We start from the raw sequence: 27805 nt of genomic DNA, 5'->3' as shown, positions 1-27805 counted from the left end.
AGATTCCAAATGCTCAGAGCAGCTACAAATAATCAGGTAATATATTAATTCTTAAGCAATCAATACATAAACTAAAATTGATTAGAAAATGCACCTGAAATTCTCAAATAACTGCAGAATACAATAATATAAATAAAACAAAAATTTGAGAAAATAACCACTGAGATATAAATCAATAATAAGCAGTTATGAACTAATTATAAATCTTGGTATTAAAAATATAATCATTGAAATTAAACTGAAAATGTAAATAAATGAGATAAACCTAGACCTGTCAAAATCAAAGAAGGAATTTATAAATTAGAGCATACTACTGACAAGGTGATAAGGCAGCAGAGAGATAGAGCAGTGAAAATATGTGTGAGAAATAAGACGTGTAGGGTGGTACAAACAGTAGTATTAGAAATATGTATATATATAAATACAAATTATACAAATTCAGGGATCTGTTTGTATACAGGCGTATTTTTTCTCTTAAAATAAGAAATAGCATGAATGGTGGAAAGATAATGACTGAAAGCTTTCATTTAAGAGGAAAATTCTCTGATACATTAAAGAGAATTTTAGGAAAATCAAGGATAAAAATGCAGTCTGAAGAAAAACTAGAGAGAAAATACAAGCTGCCCATGAAGGAACAATAAGACTAATAGTGGAGTTTTAACAGCAACAATTCATGCCAGAGGCCAATCTTCAAAGAGGTTAAAGGAAATAAAGGAAATAAAACTCTGTCCAAAAGAATCCTATACTTAGCTAAACTATCACGCCAGAGTGCACTCTCAGAAATCACGAGACCTCTATCAAACACCTCAAAGGATATAATTTAGCAAAAAAAAAATATATATATATATATATATATATAAACAAACAAACAAACAACAAAACCAAGAAGAAAGCAGGGAAAAAGGAAAAGTCAGCAAATTATTTTGGTAATCAGTCACTGAAAAAAATCAACAATTTTTTTTTTTTTTTGTGGTAGAGAGGATTAAAACTCTATACTAAATTTAAACAATGAGGGAGGTGGGGAAAGGTCAAGAAATACTAAGTGCATGATAGGTTTCTTATGTTATTCTTTTTTTTAAGATTTATTTTATTTATTTGAAAGAGTTATAGAGACAGGTAGAGACAGAGAGAGAGGTCCTCCATCTGCTGGTTCACTCCCCAGATGGCCGCAATGGCCGGAGCTACACCAATCTGAAGGCAGAAGCCAGGAGCTTCTTCCCAGTCTCCCATGTGGGCACAGGGGCCCAAGGACTTGGGCCATCTTCTACTGCTTTTCCAGGCCATAGCAGAGAGCTAGATTGGAAGAGGAGCAGCCGGGACTAGAACCGGCGCCCATATGGGATGCCGGCACTTCAGGCCAGGGTGTTAACCCACTGTGCCACAGTGCCAGTCCCCTTATGCTATTCTTGAGGAAGACCAAGGTGCTAAAGGAGGAAAATGAGGGTGAGGGAGAGTACAGTATACAGAAAATACTCAAAGTGATAGGGTAATTAGTATATACACGTGACGATCACAATAAATTTAAAAAGCTTAGTCTAAAGGTGGTAGGTTAAATAATGGCCTCCATAAATATCCATGTCCTAATCCATGAAATCTAGGAACATCTTGTCTTAATATGTGGAAAGGGACTTTCAGGGGTTATTGTGTGTCTTCAGATGAAGAGATTATCCTGGATTCTTGGTCTGGGCCCAGTGTAATCATGAAAGTCCTACATTAGTTCACTTTGTGTTACTTTCACTCAAATATCAGCGAGGAGCTTCTGAGAAAGAGAACGTGACTTCTATTTATGTAGGTTACAGCTCAGGATCGGGCAGCTCCACAGTCCACTGTCTGGTGGGTTCTGGCCCCGGTAGCAGGGGTACAGAGGAAGGATCACACGGTGAGACCGGCAGCAGAGAGAACAGCTACACAGGACTTCACCCAGATCATCACCCTGCTGGCAATATACTGGGGGCACATCCCCAGTGATCCAAAGACCTCCCTTCAGACCCACATCGCAGATGCCATTAATTAGATCAAGTCTCTACCCTTAATCCTTCAAACACTGGCATGAAGACAGCAGAGCTCAAACGCCTGCGTGAGTTTTGGGGTGGTAAGTTCTGCTGTATACATAACAAGTCTTTGTAAGAGGGAGACAGGGAGATCAATGTCAGACACAACGTGTAAGGATGGACACACAGGTCACGGAGCAGAGATGACGCCGCAGGTTTTGAAGACAGGACGGCACGTGAGCGAGGAACGCAGGTGGCCTGCAGAGGCCAGAGAAGAAGGCAAGGAAACAGATTCTCCTCTAGAGTCTCACAAGACACATTTGAACTGCTGACTCCCACACTGTAAGCTAATAAATTAATTACAGCAGCACAGGAAACTGATATTCCTGCCAATGGAAGGACAGATTATCATCAGATTTTTAAAACTCCAGCCTCAATTAAAAATGATTCATCTTAAACACATGATATGCATAAAAACTAAAAATAGAAGAATGAAAAATGATACCTGGAAAATAGCTACTAAAACAAAGCTGGTGAAGTAATATTATCAGGCAAAATAGAATTTGTCAGAAAGCATAAATGAGTACTAAAATGAAAGACACATTGTGAAAAACAAATAATATACCAATAAGTAACAGCAAGCATGAGTTTATATGGACCTATCAACAAAGCCTTAAAAATAAGTTGCAGGATATCACACAGAGTAATATTACTTATATATAAATTTAAATATTTATTTATTTATTTGAAGGTCAGAGTTACACATACACACACACACACACAGAGGGAGAGAGAGAGAGAGGTCTTCCATCCGATGGTTCACTCCCCAACTGGCCACAATGGCCAGAGCTGTATCGATCCAAAGCCAGGATCCAGGAGCTTCCTCCATGTCTCCATGCGAGTGCAGGGGCCCAAGGACTCAGGCTGCCCTCTACTGCTTTCCCAGGCCATAGTAGAGAGCAGGATCAGAAGTGGAGCAGCCGGGTCTCAAACTGGTGCCCACATGGGATGCCAGCACTGCAGGCAGCGAGTGGCTTTACCAGCTATGCCACAGTGCCAGCTCCTATTTATATACATTTTAAGCACTTCAAAAGTATCATTATTTAGTTTTTAGGAATTCATATTGTGTGATTAAATGTAAAAACATGGCTTAATTAATTAAATATTAAAACAATATTGAGGGGCCAGTGCTGTGGTGCAGTGGGTTAAAGCCCCAGTCTGCGATACTGGCATCCCATATAGGTGCCAGCTTGAGTTCTGGCTGCTCCACTTCTGATCCAGCTCCCTGCTAATGTGCCTGGGAAAATAGAAGAAGATGGCCCAAGTGCTTGGGCCTCTGCACCCATGTGGGAGACCCTGAAAAAGCTCCTGGCTCCTGGCTCCTGGCTTCGGATCAGTTCAGCTCTGGCCATTGTTGCCATTTGGGGAGTGAACCAGCAGATGGAAGACCTCTCTCTCTCTCTCTCTCTCTCTCTCTCTCTCTGGCTCTACCTCTTTAACTCTTTCAAATAAATAAAATAAATCTTTTTTAAAAAACAACATTCGGCATTAAATTAAGTATAAGAACAACAAATTCATGATATGGTTGCCTCTGTGAAGAGAGAAAAGGAATGGATCAGTGAGGAGACCAAACAGGACTAATGTTTGTCTTAATATTTGATTTTTTATGTAAAGGGTCTGAGGCAAATGTCGGGGGAAGGTTACCATGCATTAGATTGTAGGGTTAAGCATCCCTGAAATTCTTCTGTACTAAACCATGTTAAATAGCCTCAGTTCTCGACCTCTACAGTCCAGTATTTCCATGCTGCAATAGAAAGAGGCTAGCCCACAACTCAGGGCGCTGAGCACCAGCAGACTTTTCTCTTGTGACTGTGGTCAGTTCTCTTGCACCGGGAGAACTCAGTTGTGATCTGCTAAGTGGGGACAGTGGAGTCCCAAAGTGGGTGGATATGCATTAGGAATACAGAATGTCCTATTGCATAAATCATACTGTCCTCAAGAGTTTGAACCAAAAAGCAAGTATTTTCTTCTAAATATATGTCTTAGTAAACAAAGCCACTATTTTGAAAACCCATCAAAACAAACAAAAAAGAAGTAGAACAACTGTAACTGTCTCTGATTCGTGCTCACTTCTTTCCTTAGTCCTCACGACTTCTTTGAGCCTTTTCCTTCTGTAGATCTAACAGCTCAGTTTGAGGACACAGCGAATCTACCCACTGTAGCCCGAGGAGCACTTCATTCTCTCTTCCCTTTACACACACTATGGGGTGTGTACCTCAGGGACATCATCTCTCAGAAGGCCTTGGTGGGGCTGTGTGTAGGGGGGATCTCACTCTGTGATCCCCTCTCTATTATTCTGTCAATCAATCAATCCATCAATATCTTTAAGAAGAAGGTCTCGGGGCCAGGAGGCCCCGCAGCCCCTCCTGGATTGGACCCCTCTTAGATCTGCAGTGTGAGCTCAGGCAGGAGGGAAGGACGCGGCATAGCAGGCAGAGCCAGCTGGCCACAGGGCAGCTGCCCGCAGTGTAAAAAGAGCTCCCTGGCGATGGTCACCACTTCCAGTGTCTCTTAAGATGGACACAGGCTGGCACGAGAAATCTCGCTGGGTGTGAAATGCCTGCCCACCAATCTCCTTTCAGGTCTGTCTCTTTATTTTGTTAAAAGACGGGCATAGCTTTGAATTTTAAAACTCTTTTAAGAGCAACAGTAGTGAAGAATTTTTGTACTCATTTACATACGTGAACTGAATGCTGTTATACTATATTACAAAGGATTAAAAAAAGCAGATAAGTAGACTATGAGTCTGGTTCAGGCACACAATTGAAGGAGTTACAGTGGGTTGGAAAGTGACATAGTGGGGATGCTTTGCATACGTACATATGAACACATATGAACAAAGCCTACCTGGTGATCTTACCTCTTTGGGAAATGCTTCTTACTGCTCATCCCCTGCCTTTCAGCAAGTCCTGCACGTCTAGTACAGTGGACAGGAAACCACATCATCTCCCCATTCACAGACCCACTTCCTTACCCAGTGATCAGGGGAAAAGAGCGTGGGTCTGCTCAGACCACCAGAGGGCCAAAACCAAGCCTATGCTTACTTACAGGCTGCCGTAACTTACTTAAACTCTATCTATTGCTGTTCCTGCCTCATTAAAGTGGGGATTATGACAGCATTTTTGCTCGTAAATTCAATACTGTGTATAAAGTGGCAAATAGTCAGAAGCAGTGAGTGTGAATTATAATTAATGTCACCATCACAACCACCAAGCCCACTGCTAGGTGCTGGGAATTCAGGGCAGAGACAGAACCCACACAAACACGGAAGCAGAGTCCATGGACCTGAGGAAGAACTCAGTGGCTGGCGGTCTGAAGGACATGCGACAGCCCCATTCTTTCCTTGCTCCCACATTACTGTATGACATATGGCAAGTGACCAAGACAAAGAAATGTTTGAAAAGAAATGTGCTTGGATGACGCATCACAATTCCTGCTTCCTGGGCGCAGGACTTATCAATGTCACACGATGGTGGCCTCTTCCCACAGATCAAGGCACTGCACGGGTGTCTGAGGGCCAACTGAATCCCAAGGTGTCACTACAATCCAGAATGAGGCTTTCAGCTAACGTAGCCAAGGCTGAATTAGAGTCCAGAGTAAAAGCAAAAGGATCCCAGATGTTTCCAAACAAGTGCTAAGCAACACACTTGCTCCACCTAGCAAGAGGCACCCATCAAAGAAGGAACTGCCACATTCAGAGAGAGGAAGAGAGAGAAGGAAAGAAGGAGGGAGGGAGGGAGGGAGGGAGTGTTAGAAGGAGAAGGAGAGGGAGAGGGAGAGGGAGAGGGAGAGGGAGAGGGAGAGGGAGAGGGAGAGGGAGAGGGAGAGAACACAAGAACTCTTGCTGAGAGAGCCCTTTGCACACAGGCAGAGCCCACACTGTCTAATGGGCCTTGCTGTACTCTCTTCTCATACCACTGACCTTCTGTCCTGTGCCCCTCCCCCAGATCAGAGCTGATTTACTGGATCCTTCCAAATGAGTCCCTCACTAGGAACATCTTGGGGGGGACAGAGCTGGTATTCCAGGCATTCCAGAGCAAAGGTGAACCTACTGCTGCAGGGACAGGACACTCTTCCTCATAGTAATCACTCTCTCATAATAATCACTCTTTTTTTTATGCTTACAATAAATTAGGCTTTAAAGGAACAAAGTAAATATCATCTTCATTCTTCATTCCACAGTATATGAAGAGGTCTGTTTTTATTTATTTATTTATTTTTGCATAGCATTTATTTTGGAGAAATTCAGAATCACTCTAAGTGTCATTTATTTCCCCAGCATCGCTGTGAAGGTGGGCTTTCAGCTTCCTGTCTGCTGACCCCTCTGTCTGATATGATGTTTCTTGCTAAAGGAGAATCTCATCACAGTGGTCACCATGACGTGTGGCCGTGCGTGGAGAGACAGTGAGCCCTGCTGTAGGGTAGCCAGCAAGGAAAGAGCTTCCTGCGCCTGAATTTGTGGTAGATTTAAGAACAGAACAAACAACTATTTATTGAAACACTTTCCTATCACTTAATACTTTCCATAAGAACAAGTTTGAAGCTTTGGGACCATACATCAAGTTGAAATGTAATAAATGGTGTATCAGTTTCTTTCCACTGCAGTTAATGTCTAAGTTAGCATAATTCAATTTCTATGATGTTAACACATATCATAATTACCAGGAAATCCAACAGCAAGCCCAGCTGAAATATGAAAGGAGTTTGATGAAAACTACAGCGGAAACTACTTTATGCCACAACTCAGTGAGCAGCAGTTTTTCAAGAGAAACTTGAGGGCAAAACACACCCTGCAGTAGACCATTACATCACGCATTTAGCTCCTTGGACCCTGGGCCTGGTGACTTAAGATGACACTGAAGTATCAAAGGATGGAATCATGAAAGCTTTGTGAATGGCAGGCTGAGTCACTCAATATACAAGGAGTCTTCACAAAGCACATAGAAAATGTGTATTCTGAAAAAAACAACGCATGGATTTTGAATTTTTTTGCATCCAAATAAGCTTTAAATTTAATTGTTCACAAACCTTTTGACTTTTGTTATACACTATATTAATAAGCAACAACAAAAAACCCAATGGATTTGTGATGTGCTTATTAAAAAAAAAGAAAGCCCAAAAGTTGCCATAGAAAGGAAACCTGGTGAAACTTGAAAATGAAAGTAGAGGTGCTGAGAACAGTTGCTGTGTTTGTCCTTAAGCTTTCTTGTGATTTTTGCCTGTTTCCTTCTTCCAAAATCCACTCAGCCCCTCCTGTGCCCATCCACATTGTGCTAGATGGGTCGGTTGACTCTTCCTTCCCACCATCAACTCTGTACTGGACCAGGAAGAAACCACTCTTAAGCAATACCCTGTACTTTCCATAAAATACATCAATTAATGATAAAGACGAGTGGAGATATCTTTCTGTAGGATTTTTCTTTATATTAATATTAGTTAATTAATATTAAATAATATTCTTTAAACAAAATCCACAGAGTGCTGGAGCAAGATTGGGGTTGTATCAGAACCATATGTTAAAAAGATTAGTGATTATACATTAAAATGGCTACCTTTCATGAGTGACAAAAATGATAATAAAAGGTGAATAATGATAATGACAAATGACTATTAACTGGGACCAGTGTCTCTAGTGGGCTGTCACAAGTCATCAGAAAACTACAATCCTGTTCCTCCTGAGAGTGACTTTTATAAAATTGATGATAACTTGATTCTTCAGAAATATATGACAAATGCTGATGCTAAATGTTAGCTGTCATTCAAATTCCAGCAATTGGAGAACAGGAGGGCTATGCAACTTAATCTTATATTTAAATTTAGAAAGCTATTTATAAAAGAAAGAATACTTTGAACTACTATATTAGAAATTCCTAAATTCTTCAAAAGACTATATTATTGCCGGCGCCGTGGCTCAACAGGCTAATCCTCCGCCTTGCGGCGCCGGCACACCGGGTTCTAGTCCCGGTCGGGGCACCGATCCTGTCCCGGTTGCCCCTCTTCCAGGCCAGCTCTCTGCTGTGGCCAGGGAGTGCAGTGGAGGATAGCCCAAGTGTTTGGGCTCTGCACCCCATGGGAGACCAGGATAAGCACCTGGCTCCTGCCATCGGAACAGCGCGGTGCGCCGGCCGCAGCGCGCTACCGCGGCGGCCATTGGAGGGTGAACCAACGGCAAAAGGAAGACCTTTCTCTCTGTCTCTCTCTCTCACTGTCCACTCTGCCTGTCAAAAAAAAAAAAAAAAAAAAAAAAAAAGACTATATTATTTCTATTCTGGTACAAAAAATAAAATTAGCTTATAGAAGTCTAGCAGGTCTTAATGTCATTATGAAATATGCAGAAATGAGACAAACTCATTTCTAAAGTCATTTTATGATCCTTTTGTATTTATCTTTGCTTTGCTTTTAAACCCTGCTTTGGGCAAATACTATCTTGTATTTCATACATAGTCACAAATTATCTTAAAATGCTCTTTGAAGGAAGAAAGAATAAAAATGGAGTAAATACACAATCTTGTGGCCAAAGGATTCAAATGAAAGGAAGCTCTTACAGAGACATTTAGGAGGTATTTTTGGAGGGCTGGGATCAGATTAAGGTACAGTTCATTAGGAAAGCTGGATGACCTCTGTAGCATCTTCCCAAACTGGGATTATGTGCAAAGTATTTGCTTGTTTACCAAAAGACATGCACACTGTGTTTCTTAATCAATGAAAGGATCATAATAAAGAGGAATTAGACATGCGAATGTCATGGTTTAATGCAGTTTAACCTTGCAAATCCCTGCTTATGATAATAACTTTCAAAGACTTGTTGCAAAATTTGGGCTACTGCCCGTAAGCCTAAACTGTGTTTACATGACTCACTCACCATGCGTGCCTGAAATAATGCAGGAATGTAGGATTGGTTAGACAGGTTGAGAATTCTGGAAGAGTCCTTGAGGACATAGATATTCCCAAAATCCACTTGAGTGGGATGTACGTAGATAACTGGGCCTTCTCCGACACTCTTCAAGTAACATACCTGTGTTCCACGTGAGAGAAAGAATATAGGAACAGGTGAAAATGGCTGGCCTTTAAAATCAATCACAATAGAAACTTCCAGCTATCCCCTTCATTAAAAACAGAGGCATAAAAGGTCTCTTAGTGACATCCCTTCCCACTGCTAAGGTATATGGGATGTGTGGATGGCCATGTGGGGTTTGAGTACGTTCGAATGTATCTGCAAACAGATTTCCTAAGTAATACAGCAATTGCATTTTACCACTGAAGAGTGAAATGTAAAACTTAAAACTAGAAGCAATCAGAATATTTGAATATGGCACATGCCTTACATTAGGAAGCTCAAAATGTTTGACAAAGAGTCCAGTAACTTAAACTGCAGTTTAGAAAACTGGTTCTCACCACAGGAGGGTCTGGGCTCCCAAAGATGGAGATGTAAACTGTGGACCTGTGTGCTCCAATGACCTGGGTCTCCAGGATCAGCGGTATTTGCATGGTGCTCCGGGGAGGGATGACCCCACAAGGGGTGGGACTGGAAAGCAGCACAGCAGGAGCACTGTCATACACCTGGTGGGAGAGACAAGCCGGGGGTAAGCAAGCCATGGCATGGTACAAAACAAATACATTCATTCATTTAGAATTAAGTGGAGTGTGCACAAGGCCAAAAATCCAAAGTGCTCAAGATGCAGAATTCTCCACAGTGTGAACTGGTTCAGGGCAGTAGCCTTGCCCTGCCAACTTTCTCAGCCTGGCCTCTGGCCTTCATGCTTCATTTTCCACCACCTTGTCACTTTTCATTCCGTCAACAGATGCCACTGGGATGACCTGAATACATATATTGCTTCCCATCTCCAATCTTGTGCACCTGTGGCCCCTCTTCCTAGAATGTCCATTCCCTATGATCTACCTGACACGGTCATCCTGATCCCCTCTAGGTGTGATCAGTGCTCTAGGGTAGAGGTAGAGAGCATCCTGTGAAGTCCTTTCCACAGCAGGTGAGGACCAACACTGTAACCATCCACAAGTCCATTTTCTCCATGGGCTGGAAACCTCTCCTCTCTATATACCCACTTTCTAGCCCAAAGCATATACTCAGTGTGTGTGTGTGTGTGTGTGTATTTTAATGAGGAAATGAATGAATGAATGTCATCTACCACTTACCAGTGTGTGTTCCTAGGAAAGGTGTTCTGTAGTGTATTACTAGCATTTGTGCAGCAAGAACAAATGAAGTTTTAAAAATCCCTTGGTCAAATAAGCTTGCATAACTCCCAGAAAGATGTCTGAGTACCTCAGCTCCTTGGGACAAAGCCACAGCACGCAGGTTGCATACATCTGGAGTGCCCTGTGCCCTTTCCACACCTGGTCTGGCCTAACTTTCTTAATCTAACTTGACCAACTTGTGCAGCATGAACCCTACTGAAGCCTGTGGCAAAAGGAGAAAACAGTAATACTGGTCCCATATACATCCATGTTTTGATGATTTGTTTATTATATGTTCTTTCAATTAATTTTAATTTCTTAAATTATGGCATGAAAATATTATGCATCTTGATTACTGAGTGCTTGGCTTTCCCTTACATTCCCCACTTAAGGCAAGTAATTCACCCTTTTTGCAGCTCTGAAACCAGAGGTGGCATTGCTCTAAGATCCTGAGATGACTATGAGGGCCAGCATGCTCTGAGTGTGGGATGCAGTTTTCTATCAGCTACATGCTTGGCTTCTGAGTCTACCTCAGAGAAGCCCACAGAATAATTCTAACTCCTTTTACATAACAGCCCTTTGACTACTGAAACGGAGTTATCTTATCCCAGTCTTCCAGGGTCCAGGTTCAAAACTTGAATTGGTTATAAAAATGTCATGACAAGAACTGAAGATGAAATGCTGACTGTTTGACCAGTGGCTATGTCCTTTTTTGAGCTGTATTTCTGTGATGCAGCCTAAACTTGCATTGATTCTGTAGTCCCCATACTGCTCTTTAAATTCACATTGAATTTATAGCCACAAAACCCCCCACCTGATTGTTTCGCATGAATTTATGTTAGAGTACTATACTTATACAACTAAGTTTCAGACCCAAATGCATTCTTGGTAAGCCGTATCTCATTAGGAACCTTCCATTACTCAGAGGGTACAGAGCTTTCTGAATCTTCTACCCATATATGATACTGCCTAGTCTCCCACCTAGCCAGGTGGTGAGGCACAGGGACAGAGATACATTTCATAAAATGTTAAAGGACAATTCCTCCTTTCTCATTCCTGTATTGCCTCGAGCCTTTTGGTCCAACAAGTCCACTTATAAATGTTGCATTGCTATATCTTAGTGCTGCTGTTCAAGTCACAGCCATAGGCGGAAATGAAAACCCTATCTAATTTCTCATGCATGGTTAATTCATAGGCAATTATTTGCAGGTGCATTTCTGCCTGTTGGCTTAATTGACACTTTCCCTTCTTTAGCAAGGGCAATTTCCCTGGGAAATTCACAACCATTTACACCTGCAGCTGTTCACTCATGCAGATGGTAATCCAGCTGTGGCTTTATAACCCCATCCCCACATATTTGAGGGTTAAAAATCAGAATTATATAAGGTCATGTGTTCAGGAACATGGCTCTTCAGAAAGATCGCTCTCATTGAAGGGGTTTAATGGTAGAAACACTAACACCAAAAGACAAGGACTCACCTGAGGCAGGACCTCGTAGTATCCTGGGAGATCACTGTGATTGACAAGTGGAATCATTTTCTTATATGGATACTTCAGGAAGCAGCGCCCAAAGTCCACTTCTTCATCAACCAATCGGAGGGTAGGTACAATACACCTGCTCGAAGGAGTCCATCAATTCAAAACAGAGAGCTTGTTTACACACAGAGAACGTGGAGTCCCAAGTTAGATACATTTGTCACTGTCACAAAGTAGTTTTTCTTTAATAACTACATTAATCATTTTCAAATCTCTCTTGCCATTCCTCACCCCCACCCAGTCACCACTTTTTAACCAAAACAGGACTAGAAGCAGGACTCCTTAAATGGAGTATGGTGGGTAATGACTAACATTTCCATCATTCTTTCACACTTGGCCTTTGGCAAGGGGCCCCCGTGTTGCAAGTTCCTTAGAGTAGTGGATCTATTCCATGTCAAACAGGGACAATGCCATCAGCATGAGGTCCTAACCAGCTGTGACACTTTGGAGCAGTCAGAAAGTCCCCCAAGGACTAGCAACCGTTCACATCATCTAAATAATAGTAATAATTCTAACTCTATGCACAACAGCTGTGTTGGATGGCGAGGCTCAGGCAGCTGCTCGGCCCAGAACTGGCACCCTGACTGTGGTTCTCCATAGGGAGGGGTGTGGCGGGGGGTGACGGAGGCGGAGTCATGCGCAGGGAGGACAGGAGTTGCAGCCCTGTGTTTGCAGTTGGTCTTTGATTAGGTGACTTGTGTTTTCTTTTGCGTCTGTAGCTCTCAGTGTCCAACCTGCTCTATGTCATCGATGTAACATGTAACACAATGGTGAAGAGTACTGGCTTTTGAATTCAAGGGAGCTCACTCAAATGTTGGCTTTACCAGTACAACCTGTGCAACTTTGGGCAAGTTGCTTTCTCTCTTGGAGTCTCATTTCCCCCAGAGGTAAAATGAAGGTAATTCTGGGTATTCATATTAACATCAATTGCCCTTCTTGTGTTATTGGGGAAAGTCCATGAGATAATATGATTGAAGGGCATGGCCCATCACCACATGAATACTCAGTAAGAGGAAGTGAACCTGTGGCAGAGGGCATGATGAGCTCTCTCTGCGGGCTCTCTCGAGTCACTTCAGGTCCCAGTTCTTTTTTTTTTTTTTTTTTTTTTTTTTTTGACAGGCAGAGTGGACAGTGAGAGAGAGAGACAGAGAGAAAGGTCTTCCTTTTGCCGTTGGTTCACCCTCCAATGGCCGCCGCGGTAGCGCGCTGCGACCGGCGCACCGCGCTGATCCGATGGCAGGAGCCAGGTGTTTATCTGGTCTCCCATGGGGTGCAGGGCCCAAGAACTTGGGCCATCCTCCACTGCACTCCCTGGCCACAGCAGAGAGCTGGCCTGGAAGAGGGGCAACCGGGACAGGATCGGTGCCCCGACCGGGACTAGAACCCGGTGTGCCGGCGCCGCTAGGCGGAGGATTAGCCTATTGAGCCGCGGCGCCGGCCTCAGGTCCCAGTTCTAAAAGCAACTCTTCTGTTGAGAGTCAGCCGGCAGTTCCTACAGATTATACCAAAAGTGATTTCATGAAAGAGGCTCTCTGTGTCCCCAAAGTTTGTGATTTAGAATGAGTCGAGTTGTTCATTTTTAGCTAAAATGAAAACTGTCAGTTGACCCAATGCCCTTCCTAAGGCAAATCCTTTACTGCTTGAAACACTGTGACTGATAGAGTTTATAATATTGGACTTAGGTCACAGAGTAGATGTTAGTAGGAAACCCATAGCTTTTGTAGGTCTTTTTATGTCTTTTTTTTTTTTTAATTCAGGATTTCCTATTGATTTCTGTATGGGAAAGGGGATCTAGAGTATCTGAACAAGCCTATGGAGAAAAGAAACAAAAGGTTAGAGTAAAAGGCAAACTTGAATATGGAAAGGATCAGATGAAAGACCTTTCAGGGAAACAAACAAATAAATTAGGTCTTAAAGGAATACTAAATAAGTCAAGGCAAGACAGTGTGTTCCCAACCCTAACTCAAGTTCTTTTAGGGCAATTATGTTTTGTCTTCATTGAAGCCTGAGACACATGAAATGGTGACAATTATTATCTTGCCACCAAGCAGCACATCTGTACCTTCTTTAAGATATATCTCTCCAAGATTCAAGAAAGAACTAAGTTCGAGAGTTCGAGACCGACACATTAGCATTCTCAATTTTACTAAGTCATTTTCTCTGTTCCCTATAGATAGCATTTTAATACACATACTTGAAAGGCCCAGATCTGGACCCTGTTTTCTTTGGGAAGAGTGTAGCCTCATGACTTTATTCAGGATCCTGTCATCATTAATGGGTGACACCACTGCCCTTGTCACCACCATTGGCAAGATTGTAACGGGGTCAAGGAGACACAGCGAGCAAAGGGCACAGCTCAATGCTCTCTCTCTCTCGGGAAAAGTGGGTGATGGTTCTGAGGAGCTGATATTGCCAGTCACAGTAAGAGCATTCTGGAGCAGGAACCTCTTGGCTCAACAGATCCTCCACTACAGGAGTGACAGCAGCACTCTCCTGCTGTGTAACTCTGGAGAACTATGCGGAAAATAAAACTAACAACTCTTTCTCTCTTTCTTCTAAAACCTCTTCAGTTACATGCTTTGAAAGTCAGACCCCTTAGAGAGCACTGTTCCTAGCATTCATCAAAGCACACGCGACTCCAGGGAAGGTGCTTTAGAAACATTGGCTCTTTGGACCTTTGTCCTTTGCATATCAGGTTCAGTTTCCCTTCCCAGGAAGGCAGAATAAAAGCCAGTGTGCACTGGCTGACAGATGAGCTGCCTCCTGGGAGGTGGCTCATTTCTGGTGGTGTGGGGTGGGGGCAGGGTGGGGTGGGCTCTGGAAGAGAGAAAGCAGATGAGTGATACCTGGCTGTAATTAAGAGTGCCAGGACTTCTTCTCCAATGCCCTCCACGTCCACCACCAGTGCCAGCTCATACTTCTGCACCGTGTTGGAGCACAGGGTCACCTGGAAAGAGAAACGCGAAGCGCTGTTCCTCTACGAGGCCAGCTCCCTCTTGACATAGGAGAGAAGGGAGCAGGGGAGGTCCCCCATGGTCAGTGTGGATTCCCCGTGCTTTCTGGACACGTGGCCTTCTATGGCTTCTGTTGAACGAGTTACACTGTGGGGTCGGGGCATGCTGAGTGTTTTCGAAGGCCAGGTGAGGAACCAAATGGCTTTTTCATACAATAGCTTTGTTCATTTCTGAGACATTTTATCAAAGAAGCCATCCACCTGCACAGACGAAAAACCACCAGGGAAGAAGAAGAAGATTACACATACTTTAATGATGGTAATGTTAATCGTTCCTTATACCTCTGGGCTGTATGAATTATGAAAACTCAATATACTGACAAAACACTACAATGAAACTTGTCTTATGTAAAAATAAATGGAAATAACCATGTCGGTTCCAGAAAGATGGCATAAGGAATCAATTAATCTGTTTTATAAAATCTTGCCCCCTTTCCTATATTCATTAGTAGAGCAGGGAATAAGCAGCCTATCTGAAGACAGCATCTGGCCAGAACACGCTTCCATTTTTATCCACTGTGAAACTTCTGAAAGCCTTGTTACAATTTTTAATTGCACTGAAATGATTTGTACTGGAAGAGATACTTGTAAGTCTAGAAAACAGCTTCTGGCATGGGTTAGGGCTTCTCTGTCCATAAATTATGTATCGGGTACTAATTAAAAATGTTTTGGTTGCACAGGGAATCACTGGATGCAAATCTGAGTCCACACAGACCTGGCTGAAGTGCAGATCAAGGGGGAAAACTGAAGCGTGGAGAAAGCTTTTCCAAATATAAAGGGAAAAATGAAGATGAAGTCATTGATTTGGAAAGAAAACTGGCCAGGCTTGGAGGGATACAGAGCATCCCAGTGTGACTGTAACCCCTTGCTTCTGTATCAGGGCTGTGGTTAGAAGAAGAACAAGTAGTTCTGGAAGAAGGCTGCCAGAGATGCTATGTTTTGCTATGTTTTCTAGCATCTTCCTGTGCCATCCAGAAGCAGGGGGGAAAGGAGACAATAAGGCTGAATGTAAAAAAATAAAGACTCAGTGCTGCAGCACTCATCAGGAGAGCCACAGTGGACAGTCTTGAGAAGTTGGAGTGATATAGGAGGATATCAAACCTCACCAGGCCTTGTGAGAAGCCCTTGGAAGAGCAGAATCTCCCAGGAGAGATTTAGGACGAGTAGATTTGAAGTGAGATATTAGAAAGCCTTAAAAAAAAAACTGTAGGGACAAAATGATAACTGGATTCAATTTTTGATGGTACCGACTAAAGAGAAAATGACTAACCTTAGCTGTGAAGTATTATCTCTTTTTCTTTCCCAGAAAGTATAAAATCTTTTCAATTTGGTAGCCTTCAATATTGCTAGACCTAACTGTTTGAAGGAGCAAAAGTAATGGGAGACAGCTAAAACCAGGTTAACTGTGAAATAATTCTGCTGGCGGCCCTGTGAGGCCATGGCCAAGGTACTGCAGGGTCCTGATTCAGCCACAGCGTGGACGGGGGAGTTAGCTGCCTCCTCCCCGCCCTTCCTGTGGAGCCAAGCACAAAGCTCTCTTGGCATCATCCCCTCTGTATTCAGCCGACAGCCTAGATTCGTGTTAAAAGTTGACGTAACTGGAGAATCAGCCGTAATAAGCTGGATATCATCTTTTGCATAAATCCAGATATTTATTGGTTTCAAGGATCTGAGTCTGAAGCAGAGAAGAACCTATTTATCATTGAGTTCTTAAATCTTTTTCATATCAGTACCAAAGGGTGCTCAGTAGAGAGCAGCATTTTCACTAGAAAATGCCCAGAAGCCACTGTTCTGGCGCAGATGGTGCATCCACTGGAGCACCGTCCGTTTCTAGGCCCAAAGCACCTGGGCCTGGTTTCTTTTGCTGCAGTCCTTTCTTACACTACAGGACGGCTTTTCCACTTGAGTTCACAGGAACTCCCTCCCCCTGACACTGGCCCTAACAGAGTGAACCCTGGAGGGGATCCCAGTGACTCACAGTCCCGCTGCTTGGCTGTGTAACACGTGTGTGGGAAGGCTGTGCACTTTACCTTGATAGCTGCAAATCCCTGGGAGCGAATGGTGCCAGAGTTGGGTGTGATGGTGAATTCTTGTGGTTTCATGGTGGGTGCTTCTTCCTTGGTCCAAGATGGTCTTTTGTTGTCTGAGCACAGCTCGCAATTTGAAATGCTCTGATGGCCAGGGCCATCCCCAGGGATACGCAGTTTGAAGGTCACGGGAACCAAGGAAGTATTATTGAGTGAACACATCAAAGTGTAAGAAAACCCTGGAAAACAAATATGAGGTAAGAAATAAAAGTCCCCTGAGGGCTTTCCTAGACCCTCAACGTCTCCTAGTAACTGCCAAACCTCTTGAATAAACTTTGTATGCAATTCAATGCTGTTTAACTCCAACTTGCACTAAATATTGCTTCCAATAACATACATCACTCATCCTTCTGCTGTGTATTCATTCAGTGACTATATACTATGTAATTGCTATGTAGTAGATTAAGCTGTAGATAGAAAACAAACCCTTTGATTGTCACCCAGGCCCCTCCAAAGAGACAGCCTTTATTATTAGTTTGCTGAGTTGTCTTGCAGAAGTATATTTTGCATTTCTTTTTCTGAATAAAAACACAGATAAAAAAACCCCACAAAATTATGTGAGCTTTTTTTATTTGCCAGGTATGGAAGGAGACATGTGACCCAGAGCCTGCCAAGACATGACAGAAGCTGTCCTGGACCTATCTGAGATCGTGCCCTCAGAGTTGATGCTACAATATCAGATAATGGCCTCTCCCAAGAGAGGTCTTACCACTGGCCTCAAAGCCAACCAGAAACCAATCCCTTGGTTTTTACCTTCCACGGACAAAGCTGCTTTGTCCTGTTCTATCAGCCCTCGTGCATTCAGTTCAGGGAGCCTCATGCTCCTTTCCTGAGAGATATGGATCTTCCTTGCCTGACAAATAATCAACTGAGCTCTGATCTTGGATTCTTTAGGCGGTCATTTTATCTGCTGCCACTTTCAGAGCAAGGAGAATTATTATAACCATAATAAAACAAACAAAAAAAATGCTTATTTACACTGGATGCACCTCTACCTTGAGCCCTGCTACAATAAACTATTCTGGTCTACTGGAGTAACGACTGTTATGGCAGAAGGTATTTTGAACTGTTCTGCTTCTGCCCCACCACTCAGCCTTTGTCTTCACATTAGGACCATGGGAGGAAACACAGTCAAGTCTCCATTGTGAGACCATACCTGCCAACCTACTCAGAAGAGATCTCTATGGAAAAAGAATGGGGAAAGGTTGATCAATGGGTATTAAGTTATAGTCATATAGGATAAAGAAGTTCTGGTGTTGCATTGTTCAATAGGATAACAATAAATACAAATAAAGTGCTATATATTTCCAAAAAACTAGAAGAGAAGATTTTGAATATTTTTAACAAAAAGAAATGGTAAATGTTTGAGGAGACAGATATGTTTACCCTTATTTAAACATTATACAATGCTTACATGTATCAAAATATCACATGTATACCATAAATATGTATAACAATTTTTATCTGTAAGTCAAGCAAAAATAATTTTTTAAAAAAAGGAGAATAACTGTCCAATTAAGTGTACTTGAAAGGTTATTCTTAGAAATTGCAGCATTACTGTTAAAAGGCCAGATTCACAATCATGCAACCACTCCATTTGGCTTTTCTGAACTTGCCCAGTAGTGATTTCTGGAACTACAGATGCTTCATCCTTGTTTTCTCTGGGCATTTTTGGATTAAATGTTCCACTAAGGTAAGGTGCATTATGGAAAGTTGACCCTATAAAAATTCAGATGGGTCTTCCAAACCTTGCTCATTTTTCCACAGAATAAAGCCAATTATAAGCTACTAGTTAGAATGATCCCTTGTACTAGTATCTGTAATTCCCCATACTGCTTGTTAAGAAGCCAAAAGGAAGAGAATATTGGTTTGTTGAAGACTGAGCTCACTAATAAGAATGTTATTCCTAGGTTTCTGGTTGTTCCCAATCCTGTGACTATTCTATCTACAATTCTACCTAAATACAAGTATTTCACAGTTTTAGACTTTTATGCTCCCTTCCTTTATTGTCTACTAGATAAAAAGTCAATATTTGACTTTCCTTTTTTTGGACTAATTAGCAACATGATTGGGCAGAATGTCTCAGGGATTCTCGAAGGCACCTCATGTTTCTCCCAGAACTTAAACAGTGATGTAAAGGGCAACATTCTCAAGGGGTTCAATTCTGCTTCCTTTTGTCCCTAAAAAGACCTGAAGCAATGAGCAGAAAAAGATCATAAAGCTGCAAAGGGAAAATTACAGTTCTTTAAAAAGCTGGAACATCATTTGGAACACAAGCTCTCTTCTAAAGAATATTCCCTAACCAAACTGACTATTGAGTTGATCCGCAACATACAAGACCAAAAACTAAATTACAATTGACAGACTTTTTGGTATTCATGGGATATTTTAGACAATGGTCTTAATTTTTCTAGTAGAACAAAAATCTCCACAAACAAGAGGATAATGTGTTGACAGGTCATCGTGCAAATCAGGTGGTGTTTTTGTAGTTTTTCACAGAAATAATTTGGAATAATAAATAAACACATATACAGAATCCTTTCTGGACATACAAAATTCAGCATCAGATTTAGAAAGAAAACATTGCCTACAATGGGGACTCCTTTCCCACTCCCATGATTTCTGGAACACCAACTATGCCTCCAGATCTGAAATGGTCTTTGATGAAAATGTTATACCACAGTTCTGTCACAAAAGAAAGAAGACAAACTCTAAATATGAATTGATAGGAAAATTCTTCCTCTGTAGCTGGGGATAGGTCTCCTGTTGTCATACTCTAGGAACACTGTGCAAGTGGGGCATGATGAACTGTGCCCAAATCACCAAGTTCAGAATATATGCTTGTAATCATATGTAAGTTCTTTAGATGGATTTGGATTTTTTTTTTTTTAAGATTTACTTACTTATCTGAAAGGCAGAGTTACACGGGGAGAGGAAGAGACAGGAAAAATCTTCTGTCCACTGGTTCACTCCCCAAATAGCCGCAACAGCCAGGGCTGGATGAGACCAAAACCAGGAGCCTGGAGGTCTCCCATGTGGGTGGCAGGGGCTCAAGCATTTGGGTCATCCTCTGCTAATTTCCCAGGTGCATTAGCAGGAAGCTGGATTGGAAATGGAACAACTGGGACTCCAACTGGCACCCAAATCGGAGGCTAGGATTGCATGTGGCAGTTTAGCCTGCTATGCCTTGATTTGAATCTTTCTAAAGAAAGATTATCGCCATAGTGTGACTGCGAAATTGTAGACTTAACTTCCCCACTTGGGGACTATCACCTTGTACTAGAAGAACTATAAAAAATCTCAATGTGTTAAGCCTTTGATAAAAAGTTTTACAGTCCATAATCTTTGGGAAATATAGATCACAAAAGAGTATTATCAATTTTCAATTGGCCAAACTCTCTGAGGAGATTGGTGTGCATTGGTGAAGAGTTTTAGCTTTATTTCTGGTAGCCATCAGATCAGATTAGCTCATAGACTATTCATCTTAGGAAATACTAACTAGAAGATCCATGTGATTACAAGTTTCCTCATTTTGAGTCAACTTTGCTTCACTTAGATACAACTAAATATTATCAACAACCAACTTGTCTATAAATTCAAGAAGCTTTCCCTAAAAACCCACTCCCCAGTAACTGTCCTCTCTTTCAATGCATATCCTAAAATACACCAATGAAAATTATATTAATTTCTTATTAACAAAGTCTTCCCTTAAGGTATTTAAAATAATTCTTCACTATTTCAGGTATACACATATATTGCTTTAAGTATCTTCTAAAAAACAATTATTTTGAGAGGAAGAGAAAAGAGAAGCAGAGAGACATAGAGATAGAGGCAGATAGAAAAATAGTCAGCTCCCAACTATCATTCCCCAAATGCTGCAACTGTCCCCAGCAGGGGCTAACGTTGGAGGGCAGGGAATTCAATCCTGGCCTCCTGTCTGGGTGGCAGGGATCCAATAACTTGAGCTTCTATCACCACAGCCTCACAGGGTCTGTATTAGCAGGAGTCAGGCACTGGAGCTGGGTATCAAACCCAGGCACGACGTGGAATGTGGGTGTCTTAACCACCCGGCCAAATGCTCATTCCACTCTGAGTAACATCTCACATGGCAATCTAGCTTCTATTCCCAACACTTAAAACTGGACCTGGAAATCACTAGTGACCTCTACTCAACTTGGATCACACTAACATGAGATTATTCATGTTAGAAGGAATCCCACTAAAAATCGAAATCTGTACTTTGAAGGCCCCCTTTCTGTGATATATTTATGGTCATTGACACTCACTGGAAACCATACATACTTGAAAGCACAGAATTTTAAGGAAATCATTGGTTTCTTGGGGCTACACAACAGACCTCAAAAATTGTTTATTGAAAAATGAAATTAAAATAAGTTTATTTTGGTATAAAATTTTTAAAATCCAGGCATACAAAGAGTCTTCAAAAATCTCAGGGAAAATGTCTATTATGAAAAATATTATGCATGGACTTCAAAAATTTTGCACCATAGTAAATATGCTTTATTTATATAAATATGTATTTATTCATTTGAAAGGCAGAGTTACAGAGAGGGAAGGAGGGTGGGAGGGAGGGAAATACCTTCCATCTGCTGGTTCACTCCCCAAATGGCCACCACAGCCTGGGCTGGGTTAGGCCAAAGTCAGAAACCAGGAACCCCATATGGGTCTCCCTCATTGGTGCAAGGGCTCAAGGACTTGGGCTATCTTCTGCTGCTTTCCCAAGCACATTAGCAGGGAGCTGGATTGGAAGTAGAGCAACAGAGACTTAAGCCTAGCACATAGAAGGAATTCTGGTATTGCAGGCAGCGAATTAACTTGCTGTGCCACAATGCAGGCCCCAATAAATATCCTTTAATTCAAATTTTCCAAGAAGGTTTTGAAGTCCACTTGTGTACTATATTCCAGTGAAATGCAGTATATTAGGGGCCCTGATGTTCTTAAGTGTCTGAAGTCTAGATAAAAGAGTTTCAGAATTCTGGAAGCTTGATGATTGGCTTGCTACTGGTCTATAACACTCACAGTAAAAATCTCAGAGCTGAACAACAGAGTGGATTCTGGACAATGAAGTAGGGCGAGATTTCTTGGCGTAACTGACTTGTGTTACCTGCTTGCCCTCCAGGGCAACAGGAGACAGGGCACCTCATCTGATGTCCCTGTGCTAGGCCCTGCATTCCAATGCTCCAGAATACACGCTGCTCTCATGCACCAGGTGTCAGTGCCCCTCCCTGGACCCAGTGTGAACTGCGTTGGGGGTGTCTGCGTGGGTCTGCGGGTAGGCTAACATGCCTCACATGTGCTCAGCTACGGCTGCCTCCAGTCAGCGTGCCTCTCTTAATTGGCTACCTGATGATTTTCAAGCTAAAGGTCACCTTCATTTTCCTTCAGAAGAGTCTATCGCTCAAATATTCCTTATGCATTTAAAAAAATCCCATCAGCCATTTATATATTCTATAGCAACAGCTATTTGACTTCATTTATGCATATTTTCCGACAGCATGTACGTTATGCAACATGATGTACACAAGGGTGGGTGCTTTGTATAAATAAATGTGGGCTGAATAAGCAAAGTCATAGAACCCTCAAATGTTAACTGACAAAGGCATTATGAGTAAGTTCTTTTTTCTAAGGAACTATTCTCCCCCAACACTGATGGGCCTAGTGAAAATGAAATGAAAGTAAAACTGGGCAGTGGGGCCGGCACTGCGGCTCATTTGGTAAATCCTCCACCTGCAGTGTACCAGGTTCTAGTCCCGGTTGCTCCTCTTCCAGTCCAGCTCTCTGCTGTGGCTCAGGAAGGCAGTGGAGGATGGCCCAAGTGCTTGGGCTCCTGTACCCACATGGGAGACCAAGAAGAAGCACCTGGCTCCTGGCGTTGGATCGGCACAGCACCGGCTGTAGCGGCCATTTGGGGGTTGAACCAATGGAAGAAAGACCTTTCTCTCTGTCTCTCCCTCTATCTATAACTCTCCCTGTCAAAACAAACAAACAAACAAACAAACAAAAACTAGGTGGCAATGAAGCAACATGGAAAGGGTTATGAACTATGGATTTACACTAGCATTTATCAACATTTTTAATTATTACTTCCTAGAAGTGAGTTAAATTAATTTTAAATCAAAGCATATTAGTTAATTTAATATGATGTAAAGTTGACTTAAATTTTCCAGATTAAGTAAAGGTATCAGGTAAAGAATAAGATTCTGTTGGGTAGGATGGGACTTGGGAGGGTGACAAACCTTTGTACATCTGTTTTTTTCAAAATTTCTATTACTGGGGAAGTTTAGGCAGGAAGAAATGCCTCAGAGAAGTGACTGAATGAGAATTCAACATAGAAACATATAAAAGCCTTCAATATGGAGCAACAGAACTCCAGGATCAAGCTGCCATTGAGTTCACCTCAAACTGGAAAGCATCTCTATGAAGCCAGATGGTCAAGTCAGAATCTGCACTTAAATATAGCATTGAGGGGCCGGCGCTGCTGCTTAACTAATAAAGTCCTTGTGTGTGGCTTCAGCATCCTTTGTAGGCACCAGTTCAATTCCTGGATGCCACTTCCAATAGAGCTTGTTGCTAATGCATGGGGGAAAGCAGCAGAAGTTGGCCCAACTCTTTGGGCCCCTGCACCCATGTGGGAGATCAGGAAGAAGCTCCTGGCTCCTGCTTTGGCCTGGCCTAGCCCCAGTCATGGTGGCCATTTGGGGAGTGAACCAGCACATGGACAAACTCTCTGATTCTCTCCTTGTCCGTGTGTGTGTGTGTGTGTGTGTAACTCTACCTTAAACAAATAAATATATACAGCGCAGAGGGCTCACGTGGAGCAGTGAAGCTCCCAGGCTCCCTGTTGTCTTACTGCTAGAAGAGGGGAGACAGCCATGGCCTGAGAGCTGTTAGTGCCCAGGACACAGATCACACTTTCATATAACAATGAGAAAATGGCACCAAAATGCCACTGTTGCAGGAAAGAACAATTCTAAACCCTTCCAGCTAATTCCCTTAAGAAGGCTGAGAGAAATTCTTTGTAGATGTTCCTTCTTCCACATAGAGGGCAAAAGAATCCTATCCAATCATTTAAAATGGAAAACTACTCACCATAGGCAACGTCACCAAAGTGAAGTGCAGGCACATTGAAATGGAAGGTAGGCCCAATGACGCAGCCCCTGGAAGGCAAGTTGGGAGAGCAGAGAGAGAATCTAGTGAATTAGGTAACAGTTAGGAACTGGGGAGAGCGTAAATACTAAAAACTATAACTTGGCATTAAATTTAATACAGAATCTAGGATGCACGTTAGGAGGTGGCATTCTATCACAGGGGTTCTTAACATTTTCCAAGACTCAAACCACGGGCTTCAGCAATGATGCTGTGGTTAACCTATCTTTATTCCTACCAATGAAATGAGGAAAGGCTGAGCAGATACATCGCCAGACCAATGGCACAAAATGTCATTAATTTGCATGAGACATATGTCATGTAAAGTTATTAACTCATGAAAACATAAAAATTATAGGTCAGAGAAGCATCAAAGGTCAACAATATGAATAATCCCTGATGATCCATGCTTTCCTAACACTTAAAAAAAAAGATTTATTTTTTCAAAAGGCAGAGTTACAGAGGAGGAGAGACAGAGACAGATCTTCCATCCACTGCTTCACGCCCGAGATGGTGACAGTTGGGCCAGGCCAAAGTCAGGAGCTTAGTACTTCCATCCAGGTCTCCCATATATGTGGCAGGGGCCCAAGCACTTGGGCCATTCTCTGCTGCTTTCCCAGGCACATTAGCAGGGAGCTGGATTGGAAGTGGAGCAAACCAGCACCCAAAAGGGTGGCCAGCACTGCAGGCGGTGGCTTAGCCCGCTGCATCACAATGTTACCCCCCTCTTAAACCTCTTAATTCCGGCCAGCGCCATGGCTCACTAGGCTAATCCTCCACCTGTGGTGCCGGCACCCTGGGTTCTAGTCCTGGTCAGGGCACTGGATTCTGTCCCGGTTGCTCCTCTTCCAGGCCAGCTCTCTGCTGTGGCCCGGGAAGGCAGTGGAGGATGGCCCAAGTCCTTGGGCCCTGCACCTGCATGGCAGACCAGGAGGGGGTACCTGGCTCCTGGCTTCAGATCAGCATGGTGTGCTGGCTGTAGCGGCCATTTGGGGGGTGAACCCATGGAAGACTTTTCTCTCTGTCTCTCTCTTCTCACTGTCTATAACTCTACCTGTCAAAACAAACAAACAAACAAACAAACAACCTCTTAAGACCATCTGTACCACCTTGCAGCTTCATTTGTCCCACCACCTAGCACCGTTCATACTGGCATCCATCTGTAATCTTGGTCAGAACCTTCACCTCTAGTAGCCCATATCTCTTCCTCATGTATAAAAGAGAGGACTGGACTAGGAAACCTTGAGGGATCCTTTCCTCTAATGTTAATCTAGTTTATTCTCAGTGCAAGTCCTCATGATCTTGGAGAGATGCTCTCCCTAAAATAAGTAACAGGGGAATCCTGCAACTTCTAGCTTACGTCAGGTATGGAAGGTAGAATCCCAAACATGTCTATTGCCTAATCCTCAGAACCTTTGACTATGTTAGGTTATGTGGAAAATGGGGATTAAGGCAGCAGATGGAATTAAGTTCTCTAGATAATTCAGTTTAAAGTAGGATATCATCCTGGTACACGGATGTAATCATAAGGGTCTTTAAAGAAGTCCTTGGGCCCCTGCACCCACATGGGAGACCCACAAGAAGTTCCTGGTTCCTGGCTTTGTCTGTTGCGGCCATCTGGGGAGTGAACTAGCATACGGAAGATCTCGGTCCTCTCTCTCTGTAACTCTTTCAAATGAATAAACGAATCTTTAAAGGAAAAACAGAGCTGGGAGACACATGAGGATGTCACAGTGATGCGGTGTGAGAAGAACTGAACCAGCTGCTGCTGGCTTTGAGGACAGAAAAGGACCATGAGCCAAGGCCTTACGGGAAGCCTGAAAAACCTGAAAAAAGCAAGTTTATTCTTCCCCGGGGTCTCCAGGAAGACAGCCTTGCCGAAACCTTGAGGTAAGTCCACTCAGACCCATGTGTTGTTTTAAGCTACTAAAATTTGTGGTATTAAACAGATACTGACTTGATCTTAGCCAAAAGGCTGAAAATTAAAAAAAAAGAAACCATGATAGATATGTAACACCAATTAAAAAATAAGATTTGTATTAATCTATTACAAAAGAAAGCTACCACATCAGGTGTTTATTTTTATTTACCTTCAAAGTAATAATTATTTTTCTCCCTGATTCATGTATTTTATGATTTCTAGATCAGAGGTAAGAACTGAACAGTCCCCTTCTGTGCGTCAAATGGTACAGACAGACACCAGGAAACACACTGAGCATGAATCTCCCTGCAGACGTGGTGAAGCAGGTGTGTCACGCCACAGTGAGTGCACTGGACCTTAGTGATATTTCCGGCTGCTCCAGCTCTGACCACATGGGACAAGAGATGGATGCAAGCCTGGAACAAATGACCACATCACAGACGCTGAGTAGCAAGTTTCAAGTATTTAAAAAAAAAGTTTTCTCAAGACATCTATTTCAAGCTGATGATCCGAAGTGGTTTCAAGAAAAGTGGCGCTCAAAAAAGGAATTCGGATCCAGTTGAGAACAAAGTCAAACAAGCCTAAGGTTTTGTCCTTGACTGGGAAAAGCAGCTTTTTGGGGCCGAGGTAACAAGTGGATCAAAAGCGTCTGAAATTCGCAAACGGCTAAGGAAAGCAGGAAAGCAGCTCATCATTCTGCACAAAGTAGTCATTCAAGCAGTGCAGATAGAACCAGATAGAAATCACATTGGTTCGAATGTGCAAATAACTGAGGGAATTGTGACTGAATAATACCATCTGGGCTTAGATATGGTCACAATAGTTCTAACAGGGACTCTATTAGGACAGCCTGTGTGAAGATTGTGCCACGAATCAGTGCAATGGCCTGTTACAATTATAATTTACAGATGAAAAGAATGACTGAATACCATATGCTAAGTGAGGCAAGTTGAATACAAAGTATTTCAGTGCTATGGCTAAAACTTTATAACATGACATATGCAAAGCTAAAAGGGAACAAAATGCTCATGGGTAATTTCAAAAAAACATACAATTTTATAGTGTCATTTATCCAATTGCTTAAAATACTGTGTCACAAAACATTGGAAAAGTAAAGATAAAAAATGAAAATATAGTGGCCCTGCACCCGCATGGGAGACCAGGAAAAGCACCTGGCTCCTGGCTTCGGATCAGCGAGATGCGCCGGCCGCAGCAGCCATTGGAGGGTGAACCAACGGCAAAAAGGAAGACCTTTCTCTCTGTCTCTCTCTCTCACTATCCACTCTGCCTGTCAAAAAAAAAAAATATATATATATATATGTATATATAGTGTTTATTCTGATTATTTGAGGCAAGCTAGCCCAAATTATGGAATATTGAGGAAGAGTAGCTGGTAATAAGAGAGTAAGAAACAAAATTCCAGAAACCACAATAGGAAGGGAAGGGAAGGGAAGGGAAGGGAAGGGAAGGGAAGGGAAGGGAAGGGAAGGGAAGGGGAGGGGGAGAAAGACAGAGAGAGAGAGAGTTTAAAAATTCACCCAGGAAATGACAATATTATTTAATATTACGGGCTCCTGGAAACGTTTTAAAAATGATACTTTGGTTAATATATTATTTGGATATCATAAAATTCATCAATTTAAGGTATATAAATCAATAGATTTTGTATTTTTACATACGTACAACCATTGCTACAATCAATTTTAGAACATTTTGACTATTGAAAAAAGAAACCCTATGCCCTTTGACTATTACTGTACATCCTGTAACTCCAGCTCTGAGCAACTACCAATAAACTTCTAATCTATATAAATTTGCCTATACATGTCATATAAAT

At 42.4% G+C, this 27805-nt stretch overlaps 1 protein-coding gene across 1 annotated transcript in view; it reads right to left on the bottom strand.

Moving 5' to 3' along the window:
• Positions 1 to 27805, bottom strand: part of HYDIN (HYDIN axonemal central pair apparatus protein) — a 355254-nt gene that overhangs the window by 204924 nt on the left and 122525 nt on the right. The window contains exons 12-17 of the mRNA XM_062176574.1: positions 23991 to 24058; positions 16824 to 17059; positions 14627 to 14727; positions 11724 to 11859; positions 9447 to 9611; positions 8914 to 9066 (exon numbers count right to left, since the gene is read on the bottom strand). Of these exons, the coding sequence (XP_062032558.1) occupies positions 8914 to 9066; positions 9447 to 9611; positions 11724 to 11859; positions 14627 to 14727; positions 16824 to 17059; positions 23991 to 24058 (859 nt within the window). The remainder of the gene's footprint in view (positions 1 to 8913; positions 9067 to 9446; positions 9612 to 11723; positions 11860 to 14626; positions 14728 to 16823; positions 17060 to 23990; positions 24059 to 27805) is intronic.

This window comes from Lepus europaeus, chromosome 19, assembly GCF_033115175.1.
Source record: "Lepus europaeus isolate LE1 chromosome 19, mLepTim1.pri, whole genome shotgun sequence".
Classification (NCBI taxonomy): Eukaryota; Metazoa; Chordata; class Mammalia; order Lagomorpha; family Leporidae; genus Lepus; species Lepus europaeus.
This window is presented reverse-complemented; position numbering and strand designations above follow the sequence as displayed.